Here is a 23,178-nt window from a genome sequence, read left to right as displayed (position 1 = left end):
CCAATTCTATCCCGGAATTCCCGCGGATTTCCTTTGCAATAGCATAATCACAATGCAACGGGGGATTTATTTAGACGATACATAATCATATGTCACGGCCAATGATAAAACATATTCCCAATAGGCACAGCCGGTGCATGTCATCGCAACACAACCCTCACCTTGACCGACAAGTGACCTCGAGGGTCACGGAATATGAGAGCTTCAGTCAGCATGGGAGAAACTCGATTATGTTGACGTGCATGAAACGGCAGCTAATCTATTCCAACAGAGGAATCTATCAAAGACAGTGTTAACAGTAGCGATAGTCAGGTAGGTTTTGTGACGAGATGTGCCAATAAGTGCAGCATTTAATGTTTCTACACAGGAGTTAGATGTCCATTGGCCGTGTTTACTTGAAAATTTCACAGCTGATTCCCGTCACGTACACAGCGTCGTTTGCATAACTTCCTCATTCAGCAATGTAAATTAAACTGTAATATGCTGTTATATGTGTCGAATATATTATTGACTGATTATACAGCCTACATTATTGAAAACTCGAATATTGTTGAGTATTTGTACTGTTTGTGACTGCACTTGTCTGTGCGACGTGACCTGTGCCGTGTATATCGGCGCGTCAGTGGATTTTGCACCGGCGGAATGAGGGAAGGGTTCGTCGTTGGTTAGATCAGGGTTACATACATGAATAATAGATAAGAATTCATGGCGTAGCGTGCACAGGAGGTATTGATCTGAAGTACGAATAATGAGATCGCGAATTCAATTTTAAGATGTTAGTAGGTTGGTTGTTTTACGCCGCACTCAGAAATATTCCAGCTGTATGACGACGGACTGTAAATAATCGAGTCTGGTCCAAACAATCCAGTGATTGACATCATGAGCATCAAGCCATGCAATTGGGATACGATGACATGCATCAACCAAGTCAGCGAGCCTGACAACCTGATCCTGTCAGTCGCCTCTTATGACAAGCACAGTCACCTTTTACAGCAAGCATGGGTTGCTGAAGACTTATTCTCTTTCTCCATTTATATAATTTCCACAGATAAAAATTTGCTCTTGATGCCAAGTGGAATCTGTTTCGGCAGAATATATAGGCTGGTTATTCTCTTGCATTGACAATTTATATTTAGATTAGGATTGATATCATAACATTTTAATATTGATATCCATGGGCGGATACAGCCCTTTTGAAAAGGAGGGGTGCACAATTAAGATCTATTTATTGTCTTTGGTGGTAATTTATACAAATATAAGGATTTTTTTTCAAAATAAAAAGGGGGGTTGCGCACACCCGCATCCCCCCCTCTGTATCCGCCCATGATATCCTAAATTTTATTTTTAGATATCAATAGTTCAATTTGTGATAATTAAAATATGTGACAAAAAAATGAATTTCTTGAAATAAAACAAATCAAATATGAAGTATTTATTGTATCACAAATTCAATTCGGTGAAGTCAATTTAGTTTTTAATGATAAATTTAATTTATGATAGTTTATAAATGAATTTGTGATATCTTAACACATAATTATGAATTTTATAAATTTATTAAATTATGTCAAATTTGTGACATCCCAAAAGGGATATGATGAAATGATATTTGTAATATCAATAACTCATTTAATATGTCACTTCTCAAAATGTAAGCTTTTTATGTTTTTATCCAATCCTTGATAATTGCCATTCTGTTTTATTGATTTGATACATACAAATTGTGTGTTGTTATTAGGAAGTGCTCTACTCAGTGCTAATAAACGGTGCTGTTTGATTAGACTAAAGTAAGGATGAGTGAGTGAGTGAGTTTGGTTTTACGCCGCTTTTAGCAATATTCCAGCAATATCACGGCGGGGGACACCAGAAATGGGCTTCACACATTGTACCCATGTCGGGAATCGAACCCGGGTCTTTGGCGTGATGAGCGAACGCTTTAACCACTATGCTACCCGACCGCCCCTCAAAGTAAGGATGTATACGTAGGGATGGGGTGGGGGGAGTCGCATTGATACTGAGTTGCATTTTGGGCTAGGCCTGGTCAGCAGTCGTATTAATTTTGAGACGCATTATTTTCAAGATTTTCAGTATTTACATGTCTGTAACAAATCCTGCCACATGAAACACTGGTTCCATATGTACTATAAGGGTCAAGGTCATCCTTCAGCGTATTGGAAATTGTCTGTTGGCGGCAGACCGTTAAATAGATCTATTTCATGGTCTCTCTTGTAGGGCAGGTAAAGTGAAGTGGGGTTTAACATCATGTGCAACGGAGACGCATTTATTTCATGATTTACAGTAAGTATTGGCGACATAGTAATTAGCCTTTATTCATTCCGATAAAGATAGTCCTTACCGGTTGCTATGACAAAATGTATACTTCTAGTTAATTATCACACCTAAATTCAAAGGACACATTGGCGGTCAGGTAGCCTAGTGGTTAAAGCGATCGCTCATCACGCCGAGGACCCGGGTTCGATTCCCGACATGGGTACAATGTGTGAAGCCCATTTCTGGTGTCCCCTGCCGTGATATTGCTGTAATATTGCTAAAAGCAGCGTAAAACCGTTCTCACTCAACACACAAAGGACACTTGTGAACACCTCCATGTGCCCATGTGTAGTCCTGCACCATGACCGTGGAATATATTTATTTTATTAAAAAAAATAATCTAGAAATGCATACAAAAGCAAGTCTAGCCAGCTCAAGCTAGCTCTATTCCACATTCTGAAATCAGCATAGGGAATTTTTTTTATTTTTAGAGGCAAGAAGGATATTGTGTAATATTTCAGAGACTAAATGTTAGTCTAGCCCATGAGGTACAGTTGAAAAGGAAACCATTTTGATCCTAGTTTGTCTGTTGCATATTCACTTTGACTAGGGCAATGAAAATAAAATCTATATGTATGCATATTGACGTTCTACTGCACTGTAGCTCATTGCGTAGTAACAGTATTGATTATGGCGATGTGTAGAATTCAGATAAATTCCAGCCATGCAGCTAGACGGCAAAACTGGAAAGTCTAATAAATCTATTTGTCTATAGTCTAAATATATAAACCCAGTTAAAATATGCCAGTTAAAATTAGTGGGAGTTATGGGGATGCTGGTCATGATATACAGATTGCCAGTCGTTATCTCAGAGCCACTCACGATGATCTCAATGTTGTTTGCTATATACATTATCAGGCCATTATCTAAATGCTGTTTGCTATATACATTATCAGGCCATTATCTAAATGCTGTTTGCTATATACATTATCAGGCCATTATCTAAATGCTGTTTGCTATATACATTATCAGGCCATTATCTAAATGCTGTTTGCTATATACATTATCAGGCCATTATCTAAATGCCACTCACAATGATCTAAATGTTGCTGGCTATATACATTATCAGGCCATTATCTAAATGCTGTTTGCTATATACATTATCAGACCATTATCTAAATGTCACTCACGATGATCTAAATGTTGCTGGCTTTATACATTATCAGACCATTATCTAAATGCAGTTCGCTATATGCATTATCAGGCAATTATCTGGGTTTCACCAAAGTGGTAAACGTCTGAGACTTGCATCACTTCGGGCTTTCCTCCCACATTAAGCTGACACGCCCCGATGTAACTGGAATACTGTTAAAAGCGGCGTTAAACCCGACTCACTCACTCACTCAGACCATTATCTAAATGCCACTCACGATGATCTAAATGCTGCTCGCTATATACATTATCAGACCATTATCTCAATGCTGCTTACTATATACATTATCAGACCATTATCTGAATGCCACTCACGATGATCTAAATGCTGTTCGCTTTATACATTATCAGACCATTATCTGAATGACACTCACGATGATCTAAATGCTGCTCGCTATCATCAGGCCTATTAAGAAACATTACTTGGCACACAAAAATGATATTAATATTGTAACCTGAAATCAAAGCCTATTTTGTAATACGGTAATATTTTTAATGTTTAAACTTCCGGAAAATGTTAAGACAATTTGTTTTCCAATGCAGTGTCTGAAATATTGTGTACATATATCAATATCGGATTTAGAATTGTCAGTGAAAGTTTCTACTTGACAGTCAGACAGGAGGGAATATATTTCACCTGTCCCGATAGAAATGTTGCCAGCTCCAGGCTTGCAGGCTAGCAGCAATTTTACCCACTGTTCCAGTGGCTTCAGTAGAGCAAACTGGTGAAGCCATGTTGTCATCTTCCTGAGGCAAGGGCGTTAACTGACTGTAAAAGTCCAGTTTCAACCCTTGCTGAACTAGGCTGGAATTATGGAGTTATGTTTTGGCTGGACTTATGAGTCTATCCATTGTGCAGTCAAAATTGCAGAACGAAATCGACATTCGGTTTGTAAAGTGCTGTGCAGATTTCAGTCGATTGCAGGATTTGCAAAGCATGCGTACTGACACCTTAGCATCAACAGATATTTTCCAAATCTTTTCAGGTTTTTAACCAAGGTGCTCTCCTGATTTGATGCACTCCGCGAAAGTAAGACCCGTTTTATTACAATATAGATCTTGATTATTGATCAGATCGTCTTCACTGGGCGCACTGTTTTGTTTGAAGCAATTGCAATTGATTTGAGAGGTGGCATCTGATTGGTCAGTAGGAGGGACATAGAAGGGACATAACTCGTAATAGCCACTGGTGGCGCAACAATTTGCCCAGAAATTCCAGCCTAGTTTGGCAATGGTGGAAACTGGACTTTTACAGTCAGTTAAGTCCCTTGCATCAGGATGTTGTCATGTTGTCAATATTGCGTTAATCGATATGTGCATGTTGTTCCACCGCCATGTTCAGTCGGGTGTGGTGCAGTTTGCATGCACAGCACGTGCTCATGTGCATGTCTGTTACTGAGCATTCTCTGCAAACTGCATCCCGGCCTCACAGTCTGGACCAGAGAGCCTGGATGAATTGGGGGTCAGACTTGGTGACTTGATTGATGCATGTCAACATTAACAGACTGCTGTCATATAGCTTGAATATTGCTGAATGCGGGGCAGGCTTTTACCATTGGTTGGTTGGTTGGTTGTTTAACGCCTCACTCAGCAATATTCCAGCTATATGACGGCGGTCTGTAAATAATCAAGTCTTGACCAGACAATCCAGTGATTAATATCATGAGCATCGATCCACACATTTGGGATCGATGACATGCATCAACCAAGTCAGCGAGCCTGACCACCTGATCCTGTTAGTCGCCTTTTACGACAAGCATAGTTGCCTTTTACGGCAAGTATGGGTTGCTGAAGACCTATTCTACCCCGGAATCTTCATGGGTCCAAGTCAATGAAAGTCAAGTTAACCTCAGCTCAATCGAACAGCTGTTTTCTATCAATTTTGAATTTGTTTTAATTCTTTTACAATGTCATAATAAAACTTGTTGGTAATATAATTTCATCAACCAAGACAGTGAGCCTAGTTGATGCATGACATCATATCCCAGTTGTGTAGATCTTTGCTCATGATCTCAATCACTGGATTGTCTGGTTCAGACTCAATTATTAACAGACCACCGTCATATACCTGGAATATTGCTGAGTTCAGCGTTTAACAACAAACAAATAAAATCCTATTATTACATTTCTTGTTACCATTATTTGGATTTTAGTAATGGGTTCTCATCTTCAGTGGGGGGGGTCGGGTAGCCTAGAGGTTAAAGCGTTCGCTCGTCACACCGAAGACCCAGGTTTGATTCCCGACATGTGTGAAGCCCATTTCTGGTGTCCCCCGCCATTTATTGCTGGAATATTGCTAAAAGCGGCGTGAAACCATACTCACTCACTCACTCACTCACTCACTCACTCACTCACTCACTCACTCACTCACTCACTCACTCACTCACTCACTCACTCACTCACTCATCTTCAGTATCCGTGCAGAAAATACTTTAATGTCAATTTTGACAGCAGAACTGTTGTTAATTGACTGTCAGTGTTGACACATGAAATCTGCTATTTAGCTGCCACCTTAAGGTTGAGGCTCCACATTTGGATAGGCTGTATAAGAACATTGTATTTGAAGTCATCCTTTGACCTAGTTGAAAAGGTGAGGTGTAACAACGCGTTGGTCAGTCTGACGTTGATTAATGAATAATTTGCATACTCGTATATGCAAGGGGCCGACGTATGGTTCTCAGTAGGAAGTGCCAACTTGGAGACGATGGCTTGCGGTATATGCATTTTTACTTTATACATGTAGATATATACATACAAAAGACACTATGTGCCAGGTCAGCACATAGTGGTAGTGCTTGTTGTCTTGGTGCCCCGGAGCACCCAGCCTAACCCTAGCTAGGCTAAGGGTAAGACCTTTCTTTTTTTCCTCTTTTTCAATCTCTCTGGGCCAAGGCTTATATAGCCAAGATCACCTGACATTTAGTAAGTAATAAATATAAATGTAAACAGTAATTCATCAGTGACATTTTTGCACATATCGTTCAGGATGGCAGACGGTCGATGTACACAAAAATGGGGATTAAAAATTAGGATTAGCATCTTATAAATAACAGTAATTCAGTGTTTCAAGGCATATAGATGTCATGGCTCCAGGGTAATGAGCCTTTGCAATTAAATGTTCTTAAGACAATGGGTGTCGTAAATCAGTCGCTATGACAGGTGACCCAAGAGTCGTGTGACATGACCCAAGCTCCGGTGGTGAACATGACCTCCGATGCTGACTTACAAACAGCGGGATGCCTCGTTGTGAATGTGTTTGCTTGTCATGAAAAGGGTGTGGGTTGTATTTTACCCACAATGCAGTGCATGTTTGTTAGAAACACTCAGCACGGTTAAGGCACACTCTTACACCACAGATGGTCAGGTAAAATCTTGAGACGCTTCTCATTTGTGAGAGGTTTATTCAAACCACGAGAGCTTCAGATAACTTTTTGAGCAATTAAGTTTTTACTCGAAGGTTTCTATTTTAATTAGGTTATTACATTTTCATTGGGTAATCAATATTTTTTCACTCATCTATTCATCACTCTATTGGGTTTCATTTTGAGATTTTAAAAAAAATAAGATAATGTTTTAGAATTATATATCTGTACTAAATATATTGGCTTGACTCGGAAAGAAAATTAGCTCGTAATTGTGTTTCGGAAATTAGTTCCTTTGTACATGTAGCGGCCATAAAATTTCCGAGTCCCATGATGGGATGCGAACCACAGACCTTCTGATCCGCGGTTGCATGCCTTGTCCACATGACCAAAGAGGTTAACCCCATCAGCAAGCTGACAAGGTTAGGATGTCATCTGTGGGATGACTCCACGCTCTGCTACATACACATGCTGAAAAAGCTCCTTGGGTATTTACCTGTGCTGTTTTTGTACACGATGTAAAATTTACCGAAAAAGGCTGGGAGCACCTTTTAGGGAGCTACCCGTAACACTAGGTCCCAAGTAGTATAGACAATGGGGTACGGCGACACCCAATTCAGGACCAAGTCCTGGACCAGAAAATGCTTTCATGCTTTTTAGGAAAATGTAGCAAACTGCTTAGGAATGTAGCAAGCAGACGTGAAGATCCTGATAAGAACTGGTCTTTAAAGCATCCCATGCTTGTCGTTAAAGGCGACTATGCTTGTCGTAAGAGGTGACTGACGGGTGGTCAGGCTCGCTGACTTGGTTGATGCATGTCATAATATATCAATTGCTCATGATGTCAATCACTGGATTGTCTGGTCCAGACTCGATTATTTACAGACCGCCTTCATATAGCTGGAATATTGATTAAATAAAGATTAAAGAACTGCTTCTGAGCACTGTCAATGTGGATAGGTTTAATTACCATGATACAGCCACTTCGGGGTTAGACATTGTTGAGACAATGCTATTAATAGAGATTGGAAAAGCAGACGGTTTTAATCTATTCAGAAAAGGCAGATGTCTGTCTGTCTGTCTGTCTGTCTGTTCAAATAAACATTTAACCCAACCTCTTCTTTCAGGATCAGGCAGGATGTCGGAGAGTCGGCTCCAGCACATGTGTCGGCTGGATATGGATGCGGAATGCCACACGCTGAAGAGGACCAGCGTCATCTGCACCATTGGTATGCTGTAGGAGAAACTTCTCTATGTCATTAAACTCAGAGCCTATACTCCTACACTTAACCTCCCTGTGTGAAGACTGGAGGATACCTCCATCACATAGTCCATAGAGTTATCTCCCCTGGTGAATAGAGTAATCTCCCTGACGAATAGAGTAATCTCCCCTGATGAATAGAGTAATCTCCCCTGAATAAGTATGCAAGTACTGCTGGAACCATCCTGAAGCCAAATTTCCAGTAAAGGATCAGGTGGTCAGCCTTGCTGACTTTGTTGAAAGCATGTCAAGCTCATGATGTCAGTCACTGGTTGAGAGCATGTCAATGCACAATGGCTCAGATCAATGCTCATGATGTCAGTCACTGGTTGAAAGCATGTCAATACACAATGGCTCAGATCGATGCTCATTATGTCAGTCACTGGTTGAAAGCATGTCAGTATACAATGGTTCAGAACATTGCTCATGATGTCAGTCACTGGTTTGTTTGGTCCAGACTTGTTTATTTACAGATTGCTGTTATATTGCTGAGTGCACACTAAACAACAACAAAATCAATCCGTTAAAACACAAACAAATACACAAACTACCAGTCATTAAAAATACCAGTCCCGATTTCACCAGTCAAAACACAATATATAATATATACAATGGAATATAATACAGTAACCATTCTCCTATATCACATTGCACGGGTGGCCCAGTTGTCTAAGGCGCCGCGATTCACTGTGCAGAGTTGCATCCCTTGGGAACGCCTGAAACCTATGATTGTGGGTTCGTATCCCGGTTCTCCCCGATTATGTGTCTAGGTTTGTCAGCACCATACCCGTGCTTGTGGGTGTCACCAAAGTGGTAAACGTCTGAGACCTGCATCACTTCGGGCTTTCCTCCCACATTAAGCTGACACGCCGTGACATAACTGGAATACTGTTAAAGCACGGTTAAATCCAACTCACTCACGTACTGACTAAAAACTATTTTAAACAGCAGATGTTGTTTTAGATGCACAACAGCATTCTCGCTTAGCTTCAAGCAACAACTGTATTGTAGGCTCTCCTCCCACATTAAAACACTTTTATTTTTTTATACCAGCCGACCTGTAGTGGAGGAGAAAACTAAAATGAAAATTGAATTGTTTAAAAAAAAAAAAATTCCCACCTACCGACAGGTATTTCCCTGTAATAATCTGTGAAGCAAGTAAAAAAGATGTGGCCTAATTTCATTTATCCCAGGAACGAGAAATACATTGATATTTTGATTTTGTTAATGAGATTTCACAAACATTATATTACAAGCCTTCACAAAAACTGTTCATTTGTTTTTATTTTCCAGGCCCATCATGTGATTCAGTTGACATTTTACAACAACTAATGGAAAAAGGGGTGAACATATGCTGCATCAATATGGCACACGGATCTCAACAAGTAAGTTACAAGGGAGGTAATTTGTCTTAATAATTGTATTGCATGCCTGTAATATTTTGTATAATATAACTCAATAATCAAGCTTGATCTTTGAGAGTTATCTGCCCTTCGAAGATCAAGGACAAGGATGGCCACTGTGCAGGTGCTTGTTGAACATTGTGGGGATTAGGTGAGATGAGGTGAAATGAGTATTCAAGATAATCACAAATAATTGCACTTTTGACCAAGGTTGCAATAGCGATAGACATAACAAGACCTGCCATACCCATATGTTAAGATTGGTGAGAGGGGAAGGAATGGTGAGGTGAGGTGAGGTGAGGTGAGGTGAGGTGATATGTGGTTTTAATGTCGCGTCCAAGATTATTGCACTTATATAGCGACGTGCAATCCAGTGAAGTCAGTAAGGGCAACCATTGAATGTTCTGGGAGGAGGAGAGGAGACCAGACAATCCAGTGATTAATATCATGAGCATGGATCCATGTCATTGGCATAGTAGCCTTTTACGGCAAGCATGGGTTGCTGAAGACCTTGCTGTTCCGGCGGGTGGGCTGGCGGGCGAATACGTCTTCAGCAACCCATGCTTGCGTTTTTTTTATATTTGGGATATTATCATGGTGTCATTTTGAGGATGGGAGGTCAGGTAGCCTTGTGGTTAAAGCATTCGCTCGTCATGCCGAAGACCCGGCTTCGATTCCTGACATAGGTACAATGTGTGAAGCCCATTTCTGGTGACCCCGTCTGTGATATTGCTGGAATATTGCTAAAACTGGCGTAAAACCATACTCACTCATATTCAATTTCATATATGTTTAAATAGATTTGTCGGAGGAACCTATGTCTTTTATTGACATCTTTTTTCATTTTCAGCAACACCGTGCTACAGTAGACAAGATAAGAGAGGCCGAAAGACTTGCTAACAAGAAACTACCAACCCAGGTTGCCATAGCGATAGACATATCAGGACCTGCCATACACATAGGCCAGTTAAGATCGGTGAGAGGGGAGGGAATTGCACTTCATAGCGACATGCATGGGTGCGTGCGTGCGTGCACAGTATAGGCACAGTATACGGACCCAGTTCTTGTTTTAATCCCTTAATGCCAAGCGCCAGGCAGGGTAACAACAAGTGCCATCTTTTAATGTCTTTTGTTATGACGCGGCCAGGGATCGATCATAATATGTTCAAATCTTTAAATATTTATTGTTAGATTTTAGTGGGCTTCTGCATCTCTGAAACTCTGGTTATGTGTATAGAACCTAATATTTGTCGTTGGGTTGGACTTGGTGTAAGAATACATCCTACTAACTGTGACATGAATGACATAATTCATGACCCTTGAAGATCCGGGGTAGAACAGTTCTTCAGCAAACCATGCTTGCCGTAAAAAGCGACTATGCTTGTCGGGAGGTCCGGCTTGCTGACTTGGTTGATGCAGGTCATCGTATCCCAAATGCGTAGATTGATGCTCATGATGTCAATCACTGGATTATCTGGTCCAGGCTAGATTATTTACAGACCACCGTCATATAGCTTGAATATTGATGAGTGCGGCATTAAACAATAAACAAACAAACAAACAAACAACTTGGAAACGGCAGAGGTTTCATTCACATATCATTCTTATGATCAGGAACTTGGAGGGTCGATGGTTCTGAAGGATGGAGACAACGTAAGGCTGACTGGGGATGCCACATACAAGAACATCTGTGACAAGGAGCACATCTACGTCAACAAGGACGAGTTGATCAGGAAGACTGTCGTGGGAGACACCATCTACCTGGAAGACGGGCCACTCAGTATCACAGTCAAACACAAAGGTACTACTTGAAAATAACAATGACTCTTTGAGGACTAGGAACCACTCATCTGGATGCTTATGGATTTGTCTTGTGGGCTTTCTGTGGTAGGTTTTGGTCTGGTAGGCCATCTCTAGTAAACTTTCTCTGGTAAGCCATCTCTGGTAGGCGTTCTTTGGTAGGCATTCTCTGGTAGGCCATCTCTAGTAAACTTTCTCTGGTAAGCCATCTCTGGAAGGCGTTCTCTGGTAGGCCATCTCTGGTAGGCCTTCTCTGGTAGGCCATCACTGGTAGGCATTCTCTGGTAGGCCTTCCCTGGTAGGCCATCTCTGGTAGGCCTTCTCTGGTGGGCTCTCTCTTGTGTGGCAGGCCATCTCTGGTAGACCTTCTCTGGTAGACCTTCTCTGGTAGGCATTCTCTGGTAGGCCATCTCTGGTAGGCCTTCTCTGGTAGGCCATCTCTGGTAGGCATTCTCTGGTAGGCCTTCTCTTGACTGGCAGGCCATCTCTGGTAAACTTTCTCTGGTAAGCCTTCTCTGGGAGGCATTCTCTGGTAGGCCATCTCTGGTAGGCATTCTCTTGTAGGCCATCTCTGGTAGGCATTCTCTTGTAGGCCATCTCTGGTAGGCCTTCTCTGGTAGGCCTTCTCTGGTAGGCCATCTCTGGTAGGCATTCTCTGGTAGGCCATCTCTGGAAGGCATTCTCTGGTAGGCCATTTCTGGTAGGCATTCTCTGGTAAGCCTTCTCTGGTAGGCCTTCTCTGGTAGGCATTCTCTGGTAGGCCATCTCTGGTAGGCCATCTCTGGTAGGCCTTCTCTGGTAGGCATTCTCTGGTAGGCCCTCTCTGGTAGGCCATCTCTGGTAGGCCATCTCTGGTAGGCCCTCTCTTGTCTGGCAGGCCATCTCTGGTAGGCATTTTCTGGTAGGCCATCTCTAGTAAACTTTCTCTGGTAAGCCTTCTCTGGTAGGCCTTCTCTGGTAGGCATTCTCTGGTAGACCTTCTCTGGTAGGCCTTCACTGGTGGACCTTCTCTGGTTTACCTTCTCTGGTGGACCTTCTCTGGTAGGCCTTCACTGGTGGACCTTCTCTGATGGACCTTCTCTGGTAGACCTTCTCTGTAGGGAATTCTCTTTCTACGACTGCTTTGCAATATAGTTGATATTTTAGCGAGTCAAGACACTTGCCCGGTCCCAGTGAGAGGGAAAGCATGTAGGCACAAGGTATCCATGGGTGGGGGAGGAACAGAGTGTATACAAATCTGGGAAGTATTGACGATGTGTGGATGTGTTCTTCTTCATCACCTGTACTTTTCCCAGACCCTGATTACCTGAACTGTGTTGTGGAGACAGAGGGCGTGTTGCGGAGCTATGATGAGTGCCAAGTCCCGGGGATGTTGTCAGGGAAACAGAAGTTGACAGACGAAGATGTCGATGACATTGTATTTGCACTGAGGAATGAGGTGAGAAGATTTGTTGATGTATTTTCATAAATTATGGATTAATAATAAGGCTGACATGATTCTACATTGTAGCTGTGTTTCATGGGTGTGGAGCTCCGGTTAACATGAAATAAAACCTTTATAGCCCAGATAGATATGATCTTTGTATCATGGGTGTGGAGCTTCAGTTAACATGTCATAAAACCTTTATACCCCAGATAGATATGATCTTCGTATCGTGGGTGTGGAGCTTCAGTTAACATGTAATAAAACCTTTATTCTCCAGATAGATATGATCTTCGTATCATGGGTGTGGAGCTTCAGTTAACATGTCATAAACTCTTTATACCCCAGATAGATATGATCTTCGTATCATGGGTGTGGAGCTTCAGTTAACATGTCATAAACCCTTTATACCCCAGATAGATATGATCTTCGTATCGTGGGTGTGGAGCTTCAGTTAACATGTAATAAAAACTTTATTTCCCAGATAGATATGATCTTCGTATCGTGGGTGTGGAGCTCCAGTTAACATGTAATAAAACCTTTATACCCCAGATAGATATGATCTTCGTATCGTGGGTGTGGAGCTTCAGTTAACATGTAATAAAACCTTTATTCTCCAGATAGATATGATCTTCGTATCATGGGTGTGGAGCTTCAGTTAACATGTCATAAACTCTTTATACCCCAGATAGATATGATCTTCGTATCATGGGTGTGGAGCTTCAGTTAACATGTCATAAACCCTTTATACCCCAGATAGATATGATCTTCGTATCATGGGTGTGGAGCTTCAGTTAACATGTCATAAAACCTTTATTCCCCAGATAGATATGATCTTCGTATCGTGGGTGTGGAGCTTCAGTTAACATATAATAAAACCTTTATTCCCCAGATAGATATGATCTTCATATCGTGGGTGTGGAGCTTCAGTTAACATATAATAAAACCTTTATTCCCCAGATAGATATGATCTTCGTATCATGGGTGTGGAGCTTCAGTTAACATGTCATAAACCCTTTATACCCCAGATAGATATGATCTTCGTATCATGGGTGTGGAGCTTCAGTTAACATGTCATAAAACCTTTATTCCCCAGATAGATATGATCTTCGTATCGTGGGTGTGGAGCTTCAGTTAACATATAATAAAACCTTTATTCCCCAGATAGATATGATCTTCGTATCGTGGGTGTGGAGCTTCAGTTAACATATAATAAAACCTTTATTCCCCAGATAGATATGATCTTCGTATCGTGGGTGTGGAGCTTCAGTTAACATATAATAAAACCTTTATTCCCCAGATAGATATGATCTTCGTATCGTGGGTGTGGAGCTCTGGTATTGTACAGCTGGTGAGAAGAGAGCTGGGAATCAAGGCTGATCAGGTCAAGGTCATTGCTAAAATTGAAAACCATGAGGGCGTGAAGAGGTAAGCTGAAGGGGGACAACTCTGTATACCCCCAATACTTTAAATCATCATTTACTTGTTTTTCTTAAGAAAAAGTTTGAAAGCTGGATGTATAAAAGTTTCCACACTATTCCATTTTCTGTGATTCAAAGGGAATCTTCTTATTGGACTAATAAGTGAAAATGTCAAGGCTGACTGTCCTCCAAATAGCGACCATTTTGGTCACCATTGCAACTTAAATCTATGATTGCGACCTAAATTTATCTACAGCTCGCCACATGGCAACCTAAAAGTAAACATAACTGGCTACAGTATCTGTTTTAGGCTAAAAAAAATAATAGTTTTGGTTCTCAGGCACCGCCCATATCATCATAAAGTCAGCCGCATGTTTCATTTTTTTCCATTTTAATTTTTTTACAAAAACCTTCAATATTCCGCATTTTGAACACAAGACCCCCCGCAGTGAAATGCTACAATACTTAAGAATAACATGATTTCGCCGAAATTGTAAACAAAATTTGGTTACATACCAGCTTGAACAACCAAAAAAAAGAAAGAAAAACTACCGCCCGCCCGCACAATATTTTCAAAAGCCATTGCCTGAGAACCAATTCTTTTATTTTTTAAAGCCTAAGATATGAATAGACAGTAATTGCAAATCTTATGAACAAACTTTTTTGCAAGGCCGATGTGGTATACATAATTACTTATGAATGTTTCATACGATGATGTTTATTTATTTAATGTTAATACAACTACAGGGGTTTCATTTATAGCTTGGTTATTGTACCCTGTTGCATTTGCATAAAATAACTGTTTGACAGGCTTTCTAGAAGTTGGCAAAATAAGTAAGAAAAACATACAACTTTATGGACAACAACTTCTGATATATTGCATACAGCGACATTTCGATGTAGATTCTTACACCGTTATCAAGCAGGAGTGCTATATGCAATAAACCAGAAATTGTTATCCATAAAGTTGTACGTCTTACTTGCATGAACGTTAGTGATATTTTACCACACGTGCCAAAAGGAAATATTTACATTATTATTTAATGTATCTGTCTATTACAACTGACCCGTGAAGATCGGGGTAGAATAGGTCTTCAGCAAGCCATGCTTGCCGTAAAAGGCGACTGCTTGTCGCTGACTTGGTTGATGCATGTCATTTGTCCCAATTACGTGGATCGATGTTCATGATGTCAATCACTGGATTGTCTGGTCCAGACTCGATTATTTACAGACCTTCGTCATATAGCTGGAATATTGCTGAGTGCGGCGTTAAACAACAAACCAACCAACCAACCAACAACTAAACTATCTTTAGACTTCACACGATGAAGCTCCTGCAAAAGTGTCCTATCTCAATTGAAACCTATGAGCACATGGCCTATCCCAGATTCTCAGATTTCAGAAAAAAAATGTTGGCTCCAAAGAACTTAGATTTGGCCTGTAAAATATTCATGTTAGGAGCCACTTGGCTCCCGAATAAACAAGTGATCTCAGAGGGCTGGCTGAACATTGTGGAAGACTCGATTATGGTGTGCAGTTCCACCACTCAGTGCACCTGTGCAGAGTTGTGTTCCTTAGGCACGCCAGGATCATGGTTCACCCTAATTATGTGTTAAGGTTTGTCAGCACCATACCCGTACCACTGGGTTTCACCAAAGTGGAAAATGTCTGATGTTGCCAGGGGCATGGGTGGCCCAGTTGTTTAAGGTGCCACAATTCGCTGTGGAGAGTTGCATCCCTTAGACACGCCAGGATCATGGTTCACCCTTATTATGTGTCAAAGTTTGTCGGCACCATACCTGTACCACTGGGTTTCACCAAATGGTAAACGTCTGATTTCGCCAGGGGGCACGGGTGGCCCAGTTGTTTAAGGCGCCACAATTCGCAGTGAAGAGTTGCATCCCTTAGGCACACCAGAATCCTGGTTCACCCTGATTATGTTTCTAGGTTTGTCAGCACCATACCCGAACTACTGGGTTTCACCACAGTGGTAATTTCCACCTCTCTCAGACTTTGATGGGTTTGAATCCCGGTTCATCCCGATTTTGTTTCTAGGTTTGTCAGCACCATACCCGTGCTCGTGGGTTTCAGCGAAGTGGTAAACGTCTGAGATCTGCATCACTTCGGGCTTTCTTCCCACAATAAGCTGACACGCCGTGATATAACTGGAATCATGTTAAAAGTGGTGTTAAACCAAACTCACTCAGACTTTGAGAGAGAACTGTCTGACAAGCATTATGTAAGTGATGATAATGCCATATCTACTGTAGAGGACATTTGACGCCACCAGGAGTGGCCCAGTGGAAAAACTGTACGCCCAGTGGAAAAACTGTACGCCCAGTGGAAAAACTACGCCCAGTGGAAAAACTGTAGGCCCAGTGGAAAAACTGTAGGCCCAGTGGAAAAACTGTACGCCCAGTGGAAAAACTGTAGGCCCAAACATTTTAGCTGAAGCAGGGAGACATACTCTAGCAACGTATATTACAAAACACAACCACTCAACCAGAAGCTTTTACTGCTATCAAACCGAGTTCCCAGAGACTCGGTGGTGATAGATGATGCCTACATTTATCCGGAAATTATCAGCTTGTAAAACTTCTTTGTGACTCCATGTTATTTGAAAGGTCTAATTCTACTGTTTATAAATATGAAAGTTATGATTTTCACGTTACTTAAATAATGCTTAATAAAAAATCACTTAAATAAAATGCTGGCCATAAGGGCATGCTGAAATTTAAGACTATCAGCCCGAGAACAAATCTGTCAGCCTCGGGCCTCGGGGCTCGGGCCTACGGGCCGATGTCTACTTCGAACACTGAGTGGGGTCCAGGCACTCCAGCATCGTTGGCAGAATCGTGCGTGTCGACCTCGGACGGGATCGTGTTGAAAAATAATTAACGCATCCATCAACACAGTCCTTCGTAGTTAGACTCAGACCTTTTCAGCTTCCCCTTGTATACCATCTGCATATACCAAGTGATTAAGAGAAGACAAGTCCCAAAATTAAGACATGAAAGGAACAGTGTCTGTAACAATGTTAGTAATAAAATCTCCATGTTTTAGTCCCCAATGGATTTTTACAGATGTGTTTCCCATCTCTCGTAGGTATGATGCCATCTTGAAAGTTTCTGATGGCACCATTGTTGCTCGGGGCAACCTTGGTGTAGATCTACCGCCAGAGAAGGTATTCCTTGCGCAGAAGCTTATGATTGGTCGATCTCGTCGTGCAGGGAAACCAGTCATCTGTGCTTCACAGGTAATGAATATGCATGGGATTGAAAGGTCAAGGGTCGGCAATTTGACTCTGGATTCAAACTCATGACAGTCAATGGGACCTGCAATGTCTCGGGGTCTCCATCCTCTATCATCCAGGGTGTTATATATGTGTCATATTATTAATACCCTGGACCCATTGCTGCCATAACTTCCCTTTAGAAGTGTTGTAGGTTGGTGAGGTAGCCTAGTGGTTAAAGCGTTCGCTCGTCACGCAGAATACCCGGGTTCGACTCCTGACAGGGGTACAATGTATGAAGCCCATTTCTTGTGTCCCCTGCAGTTATATTGCTGGAATATTGCTAAAAGCGGTGTAAAACCACACTCACTCACTCACTCACTCACTCACTCACTCACTCACTCACTCACTCACTCACTCACTCACTCATTCACTCATTCACCCACCCATGTGCATGACGTCAATCACTGGAGAGGAAACTAACAGGATCAGGCGGTCAGGCTCGCTGACTTGATTGATGCATGTCATCGTATCACAATTGCGTGGATCGATGCTCATGATGTCAATCACATGATTGTCTGATCCAACTCGATTATTTACAGACCGCCGTCATATAGCTGGAATATTGCTGAGTGCGGCGTTAAACAACAAACCAACCAACCAACCAATCCAGTTGTATTTGATAAGGTATGCAGATGCTTTGTTGCAGATGTTGCAGAGCATGGTGCGTAATCCTCGACCTACACGCGCTGAAGCGGGGGACGTTGCCAATGCCATCCTTGACGGTGTAGACTGCTTGATGTTGACTGGCGAGACTGCCTTTGGGAAGCATCCAATCAAAGCTGTCGAGACACTGGTTGCTGTAAGAACTGAACTTTGGAATGGCACCATGTTTAATAGCATGATGGAAAGCTTTAACAATTAGTCCCGGGTGGGACATGTTTGTTGTACATTTCAATTTTCCTGAGGCAAGGAGTTAACTGACTATAAAAGTCCAGTTACCACCCTTGCCCAACTAGGCTGGAACCATGGAGTTATGTTTTGACTTAACTAATGAGTCAAGTTTGCGTAATGGAATCAACATCTGGTTCGTAAACTGCCGTGCAGATTTTGGTTGTGGAATTTGCAAAGCATGTGAACCGTCATCTGAGCGTCAACAGATATTCTCCAAATCTTTTCATGTTTTTAATCACGGTGCTCTCGTGATTTGATGCACTTCCCGAAGTTAGACCCGTTTTATTACAATATAGATCTTGATTATTGATCAGATCGTCTTCACTGGGTGCCGCCATTTTGTTTGAAGCAATTGCATGTGATATGAGAGGTGGAATCTGATTGGTCAATGGGAATGACATAGAAATGACTTAACTCGTAATACCCACTGATGAGCTACGATTGAATTTAAAAATTCCAGCCTAGTTTGGCAAGGGTGGAAACTGGACTTTTACAGTCAGTTAACTCCCTTGCCTCGGGAAGATGGTATTTCCCCTGCCATGATATGGCTGAAATATTGCTATTATTGTTGTCTTAGTTTCAAGCAATGTTTTCTCCAACTTATAAAGTTTGGGGACCCTCAACATTCATTGAATCAAACCTGAAGCGTGGATTATGGAGATGGAGCTATTGCTTAGTTCATAGAAGGCAGATGGTCTCTGTTGGTCGATGGCTTCCAGCAATAAGCTACTTGTTCAATCTGTTCCAGGTGTGTCAGGAGTCTGAAGCAGCACTAGCCACGGAAACATTGTTCCGCATCCTGCGTCAAGTTACAATACTGCAGTATGATCACACAGAAACTGTTGCCATGACAGCAGTGGAGACAGCCATCCGGGCGGAAGCAGCTGGCATCTTAATTCTCACTAGCTCTGGGCGGTAAGTCTGTAGTCAGTCCATCTTCCCATCAGTCTGTCTGCCCACCAGTCCATCTGCCCACCAGTCCATCTGCCCACCAGTCCATCTGCCCACCAGTCTGTCTGCCCACCAGTCTGTCTGCCCACCAGTCCATCTGCCCACCAGTCCATCTGTCCATCTGCCCACCAGTCTATCTGCCCACCAGTCTGTCTGCCCACCAGTCCATCTGTCCATCTGCCCACCAGTCTGTCTGCCCACCAGTCCATCTGCCCACCAGTCCATCTGTCCATCTGCCCACCAGTCTATCTGCCCACCAGTCTGTCTGCCCACCAGTCCATCTGTCCATCTGCCCACCAGTCTATCTGCCCACCAGTCTGTCTGCCCACCAGTCTATCTGCCCACCAGTCCATCTGCCCATCAGTCCGTCTGCCCACCAGTCCATCTGCCCACCAGTCCATCTGTCCATCTGCCCACCAGTCTGTCGGCCCACCAGTCTATCTGCCCACCAGTCTATCTGCCCATCAGTCCATCTGCCCACCAGTCCATCTGCCCACCAGTCCATCTCCCCACCAGTCTATCTGCCCACCAGTCCATCTGCCCACCAGTCTATCTGCCCACCAGTCTATCTGCCCACCAGTCTATCTGCCCACCAGTCTGTCTGCCCACCAGTCCATCTGTCCATCTGCCCACCAGTCTATCTGCCCACCAGTCTGTCTGCCCACCAGTCTGTCTGCCCACCAGTCCATCTGCCCACCATTCTCTCTGCCCACCAGTCTGTCTGCCCATCAGTCCGTCTGCCCACCAGTCCATCTGCCCATCAGACCGTCTGCCCACCAGTCCATCTGCCCACCAGTCCATCTGCCCACCAGTCCGTCTGCCCATCTGCCCACCAGTCCATCTGCCCATCAGTCCGTCTGCCCACCAGTCCATCTGCCCATCAGTCCGTCTGCCCACCAGTCTATCTGCCCACCAGTCCATCTGCCCATCAGTCTGTCTGCCCATCAGTCTCTCTGCCCACCAGTCCATCTGCCCACCAGTCTATCTGCCCACCAGTCCATCTGCCCACCAGTCCATCTGCCCATCAGTCCGTCTGCCCACCAGTCCATCTGCCCACCAGTCCATCTGCCCATCAGTCCGTCTGCCCACCAGTCCATCTGCCCACCAGTCCATCTGCCCACCAGTCCATCTGCCCACCAGTCCATCTGCCCACCAGTCCATCTGCCCATCAGTCCATCTGCCCACCAGTCCATCTGCCCACCAGTCCATCTGCCCACCAGTCCATCTGCCCATCAGTCCATCTGCCCACCAGTCCATCTGCCCACCAGTCCATCTGCCCACCAGTCCATCTGCCCACTAGTCTCTCTGCCCACAAGTCCATCTGCCCACAAGTCCATCTGCCCACAAGTCTGTCTGCCCACCAGTCCATCTGCCCACTAGTCTCTCTGCCCACAAGTCCATCTGCCCACTAGTCTCTCTGCCCACAAGTCCATCTGCCCACAAGTCCATCTGCCCACAAGTCTGTCTGCCCACCAGTCCATCTGCCCACTAGTCTCTCTGCCCACAAGTCCATCTGCCCACAAGTCCATCTGCCCACTAGTCTCTCTGCCCACCAGTCCATCTGCCCACAAGTCTGTCTGCCCACTAGTCTCTCTGCCCACAAGTCCATCTGCCCACTAGTCTCTCTGCCCACCAGTCCATCTGCCCACAAGTCTGTCTGCCCATCAGTCCATCGGCCTATTACCCACTTGTTGTTGTTTACCTAATTGTTTACAGTGGCAGATGGAATACACAGTAGTGTAAATGTACAAACTCTCACTTGTACTTCAGATCAGCAGGCCTTGTATCCCACTACCGTCCACCCTGCCATATTGTGGCCATCACACGTGTGCCCCACGTCGCCCGATGTCTGCATCTACACCGGGGCACGCTGCCCATCCTCTATGAAGGTGAGATTATACACATCATGTGCCCCACGTAGCCTGATGTCTGCATCTACACCGGGGCACGCTGCCCATCCTCTATGAAGGTGAGATTATACACATCATGTGCCCCAAGTAGCCCAATGTCTGCATCTACACCGGGGCACGCTGCCCATCCTCTATGAAGGTGAGATTATACACGTCTTGTGCCCCAAGTAGCCCGATGTCTGCATCTACACCGGGGCACGCTGCCCATCCTCTATGAAGGTGAGATTATACATGTCTTGTGCCCCAAGTAGCCCGATGTCTGCATCTACACCGGGGCACGCTGCCCATCCTCTATGAAGGTGAGATTATACACGTCTTGTGCCCTGCGTAGCCCGATGTCTGCATCTACACCGGGGCACGCTGCCCATCCTCTACGAAGGTGAGATTATACATCTCTTGTGCCCTGCGTAGCCCGATGTCTGCACCTTCTATGAAGGTGAGATTATACACGTCTTGTGCCCTGCGTAGCCCGATGTCTGCACCTTCTCTGAAGATGAGATTATACACGACTTGTGCCTCACGTAGCCCGATGTCTGCACCTTCTATGAAGATGAGATTATACACGACTTGTGCCTCACGTAGCCCGATGTCTGCACCTTCTATGAAGGTGAGATTATACACGTCTTGTACCTCACGTAGCCCGATGTCTGCGCCTTCTATGAAGATGAGATTATACACGTCTTGTGCCTCACGTAGCCCGATGTCTGCACCTTCTATGAAGATGAGATTATACACGTCTTGTGCCCTGTGTAGCCCGATGTCTGCACCTTCTATGAAGATGAGATTATACACGTCTTGTGCCCTGCGTAGCCCGATGTCTGCACCTTCTATGAAGATGAGATTATACACGTCTTGTGCCCCACATAGCCCGATGTCTGCATCTACACCGGGGCACGCTGCCCACCTTCTCTGAAGGTGAGATTATACACGTCTTGTGCCCAACGTCGCCCGATGTCTGCACCTTCTATGAAGGTGAGATTATACATGTCTTGTGCCCCACATAGCCCGATGTCTGCACATGCTATGAAGGTGAGATTATACACATCTTGTGCCCCATGTAGCCTGATGTCTGCACCTTCTATGAAGGTGAGATTATACACATCTTGTGCCCCATGTAGCCCGATGTCTGTACCTTCTATGAAGGTGAGATTTACACGTCTTGTGCCCCACGTAGCCCGATGTCTGCACCTTCTATGAAGATGAGATTATACATTTAAGTATAGGTAAAACTGGTCAATAAATACTGTCGGCCGTGTTTATTTTTTCGTCGCCGAAATTGGAACCCATTAAAGATACCTGCATGCAACTTTTCACACCCACTGACTAATGTTGTGAACCAGATGTTGCTTTGGGTAGAGTATTTGTTAACATCTGTTTTAAATATATTTATCGTTGTACTGTTTATATGTACTTTCAGAGGAGCTCGCTGACAGCTGGGGTGAAGACATGGATCGCAGGTTCCATCATGGGATTCTCGTATCTGCCGAATGTGGTATAATCAAGGCAGGAGATACTGTTGTCTTGGTAACTGGGATGAGTCCAGGAACTGGCTCCACAAACACGGTCCGGCTCCTTGTTGTTCCAGACCTGGACAAACTTCAGCCAATCACAAACATCCAACTCTGACTCTATCCTGGATGTATGGTAGTTGATCTAACCAGTGCGTTTGTTTGTTTGTTTGTTTGTTGTTTTACGCCGCACTCAGCAATATTACAGCTATATGACGGCGGTCTGTAAATAATCGAGTCTGGACCAGATAATCCAGTAATTGACAATAAGAGCATCGATACACGCAATTGGGATACGATGACATGCATCAACCAAGTCAACGAGCCTGACCACCCGATCCCGCCTCTTACGACAAGCATAGTCGCCTTTTACGGGAAGCATGGGTTGCTGAAGGCCTATTCTACCCCGGATCTTCACGGGCCTAACCAGTGAGTGAGTCAGTGAGTGAGTGAGTGAGTGAGCCAGTGACTTT

At 43.7% G+C, this 23,178-nt stretch overlaps 1 protein-coding gene across 3 annotated transcripts in view; it reads left to right on the top strand.

The window, feature by feature from the left end:
- Positions 1-22,961, top strand: part of LOC124140772 (pyruvate kinase PKM-like) — a 30,958-nt gene extending 7,997 nt beyond the window's left edge. The window contains exons 1-13 of one of the 3 annotated variants that reach the window (XM_048386794.1): positions 154-312; positions 4,467-4,510; positions 7,970-8,071; positions 9,397-9,488; positions 10,357-10,482; positions 11,121-11,307; positions 12,602-12,744; positions 14,030-14,157; positions 17,256-17,406; positions 18,092-18,244; positions 19,085-19,251; positions 21,058-21,176; positions 22,615-22,960. In XM_048386794.1, coding sequence (XP_048242751.1) covers positions 7,981-8,071; positions 9,397-9,488; positions 10,357-10,482; positions 11,121-11,307; positions 12,602-12,744; positions 14,030-14,157; positions 17,256-17,406; positions 18,092-18,244; positions 19,085-19,251; positions 21,058-21,176; positions 22,615-22,823 — 1,566 coding nt within the window. In that variant the 5' untranslated portion in view covers positions 154-312; positions 4,467-4,510; positions 7,970-7,980 and the 3' untranslated portion in view covers positions 22,824-22,960. Of the gene's footprint in view, positions 1-153; positions 313-4,466; positions 4,511-7,969; positions 8,072-9,396; positions 9,489-10,356; positions 10,483-11,120; positions 11,308-12,601; positions 12,745-14,029; positions 14,158-17,255; positions 17,407-18,091; positions 18,245-19,084; positions 19,252-21,057; positions 21,177-22,614 lie in introns of those variants that run through there. The other 2 variants (XM_048386793.1, XM_048386792.1) reach the window with 2 other exon arrangements.
- The last annotated feature ends 217 nt before the right edge of the window (positions 22,962-23,178 follow it).

This window comes from Haliotis rufescens, unplaced genomic scaffold (genome assembly GCF_023055435.1).
Source record: "Haliotis rufescens isolate VD_foot unplaced genomic scaffold, xgHalRufe1.0.p SCAF_60, whole genome shotgun sequence".
NCBI lineage: Eukaryota > Metazoa > Mollusca > Gastropoda > Lepetellida > Haliotidae > Haliotis > Haliotis rufescens.
The sequence above is the reverse complement of the archived record's forward strand: the minus strand, read 5'-3'. Positions and strand labels throughout refer to the sequence as shown.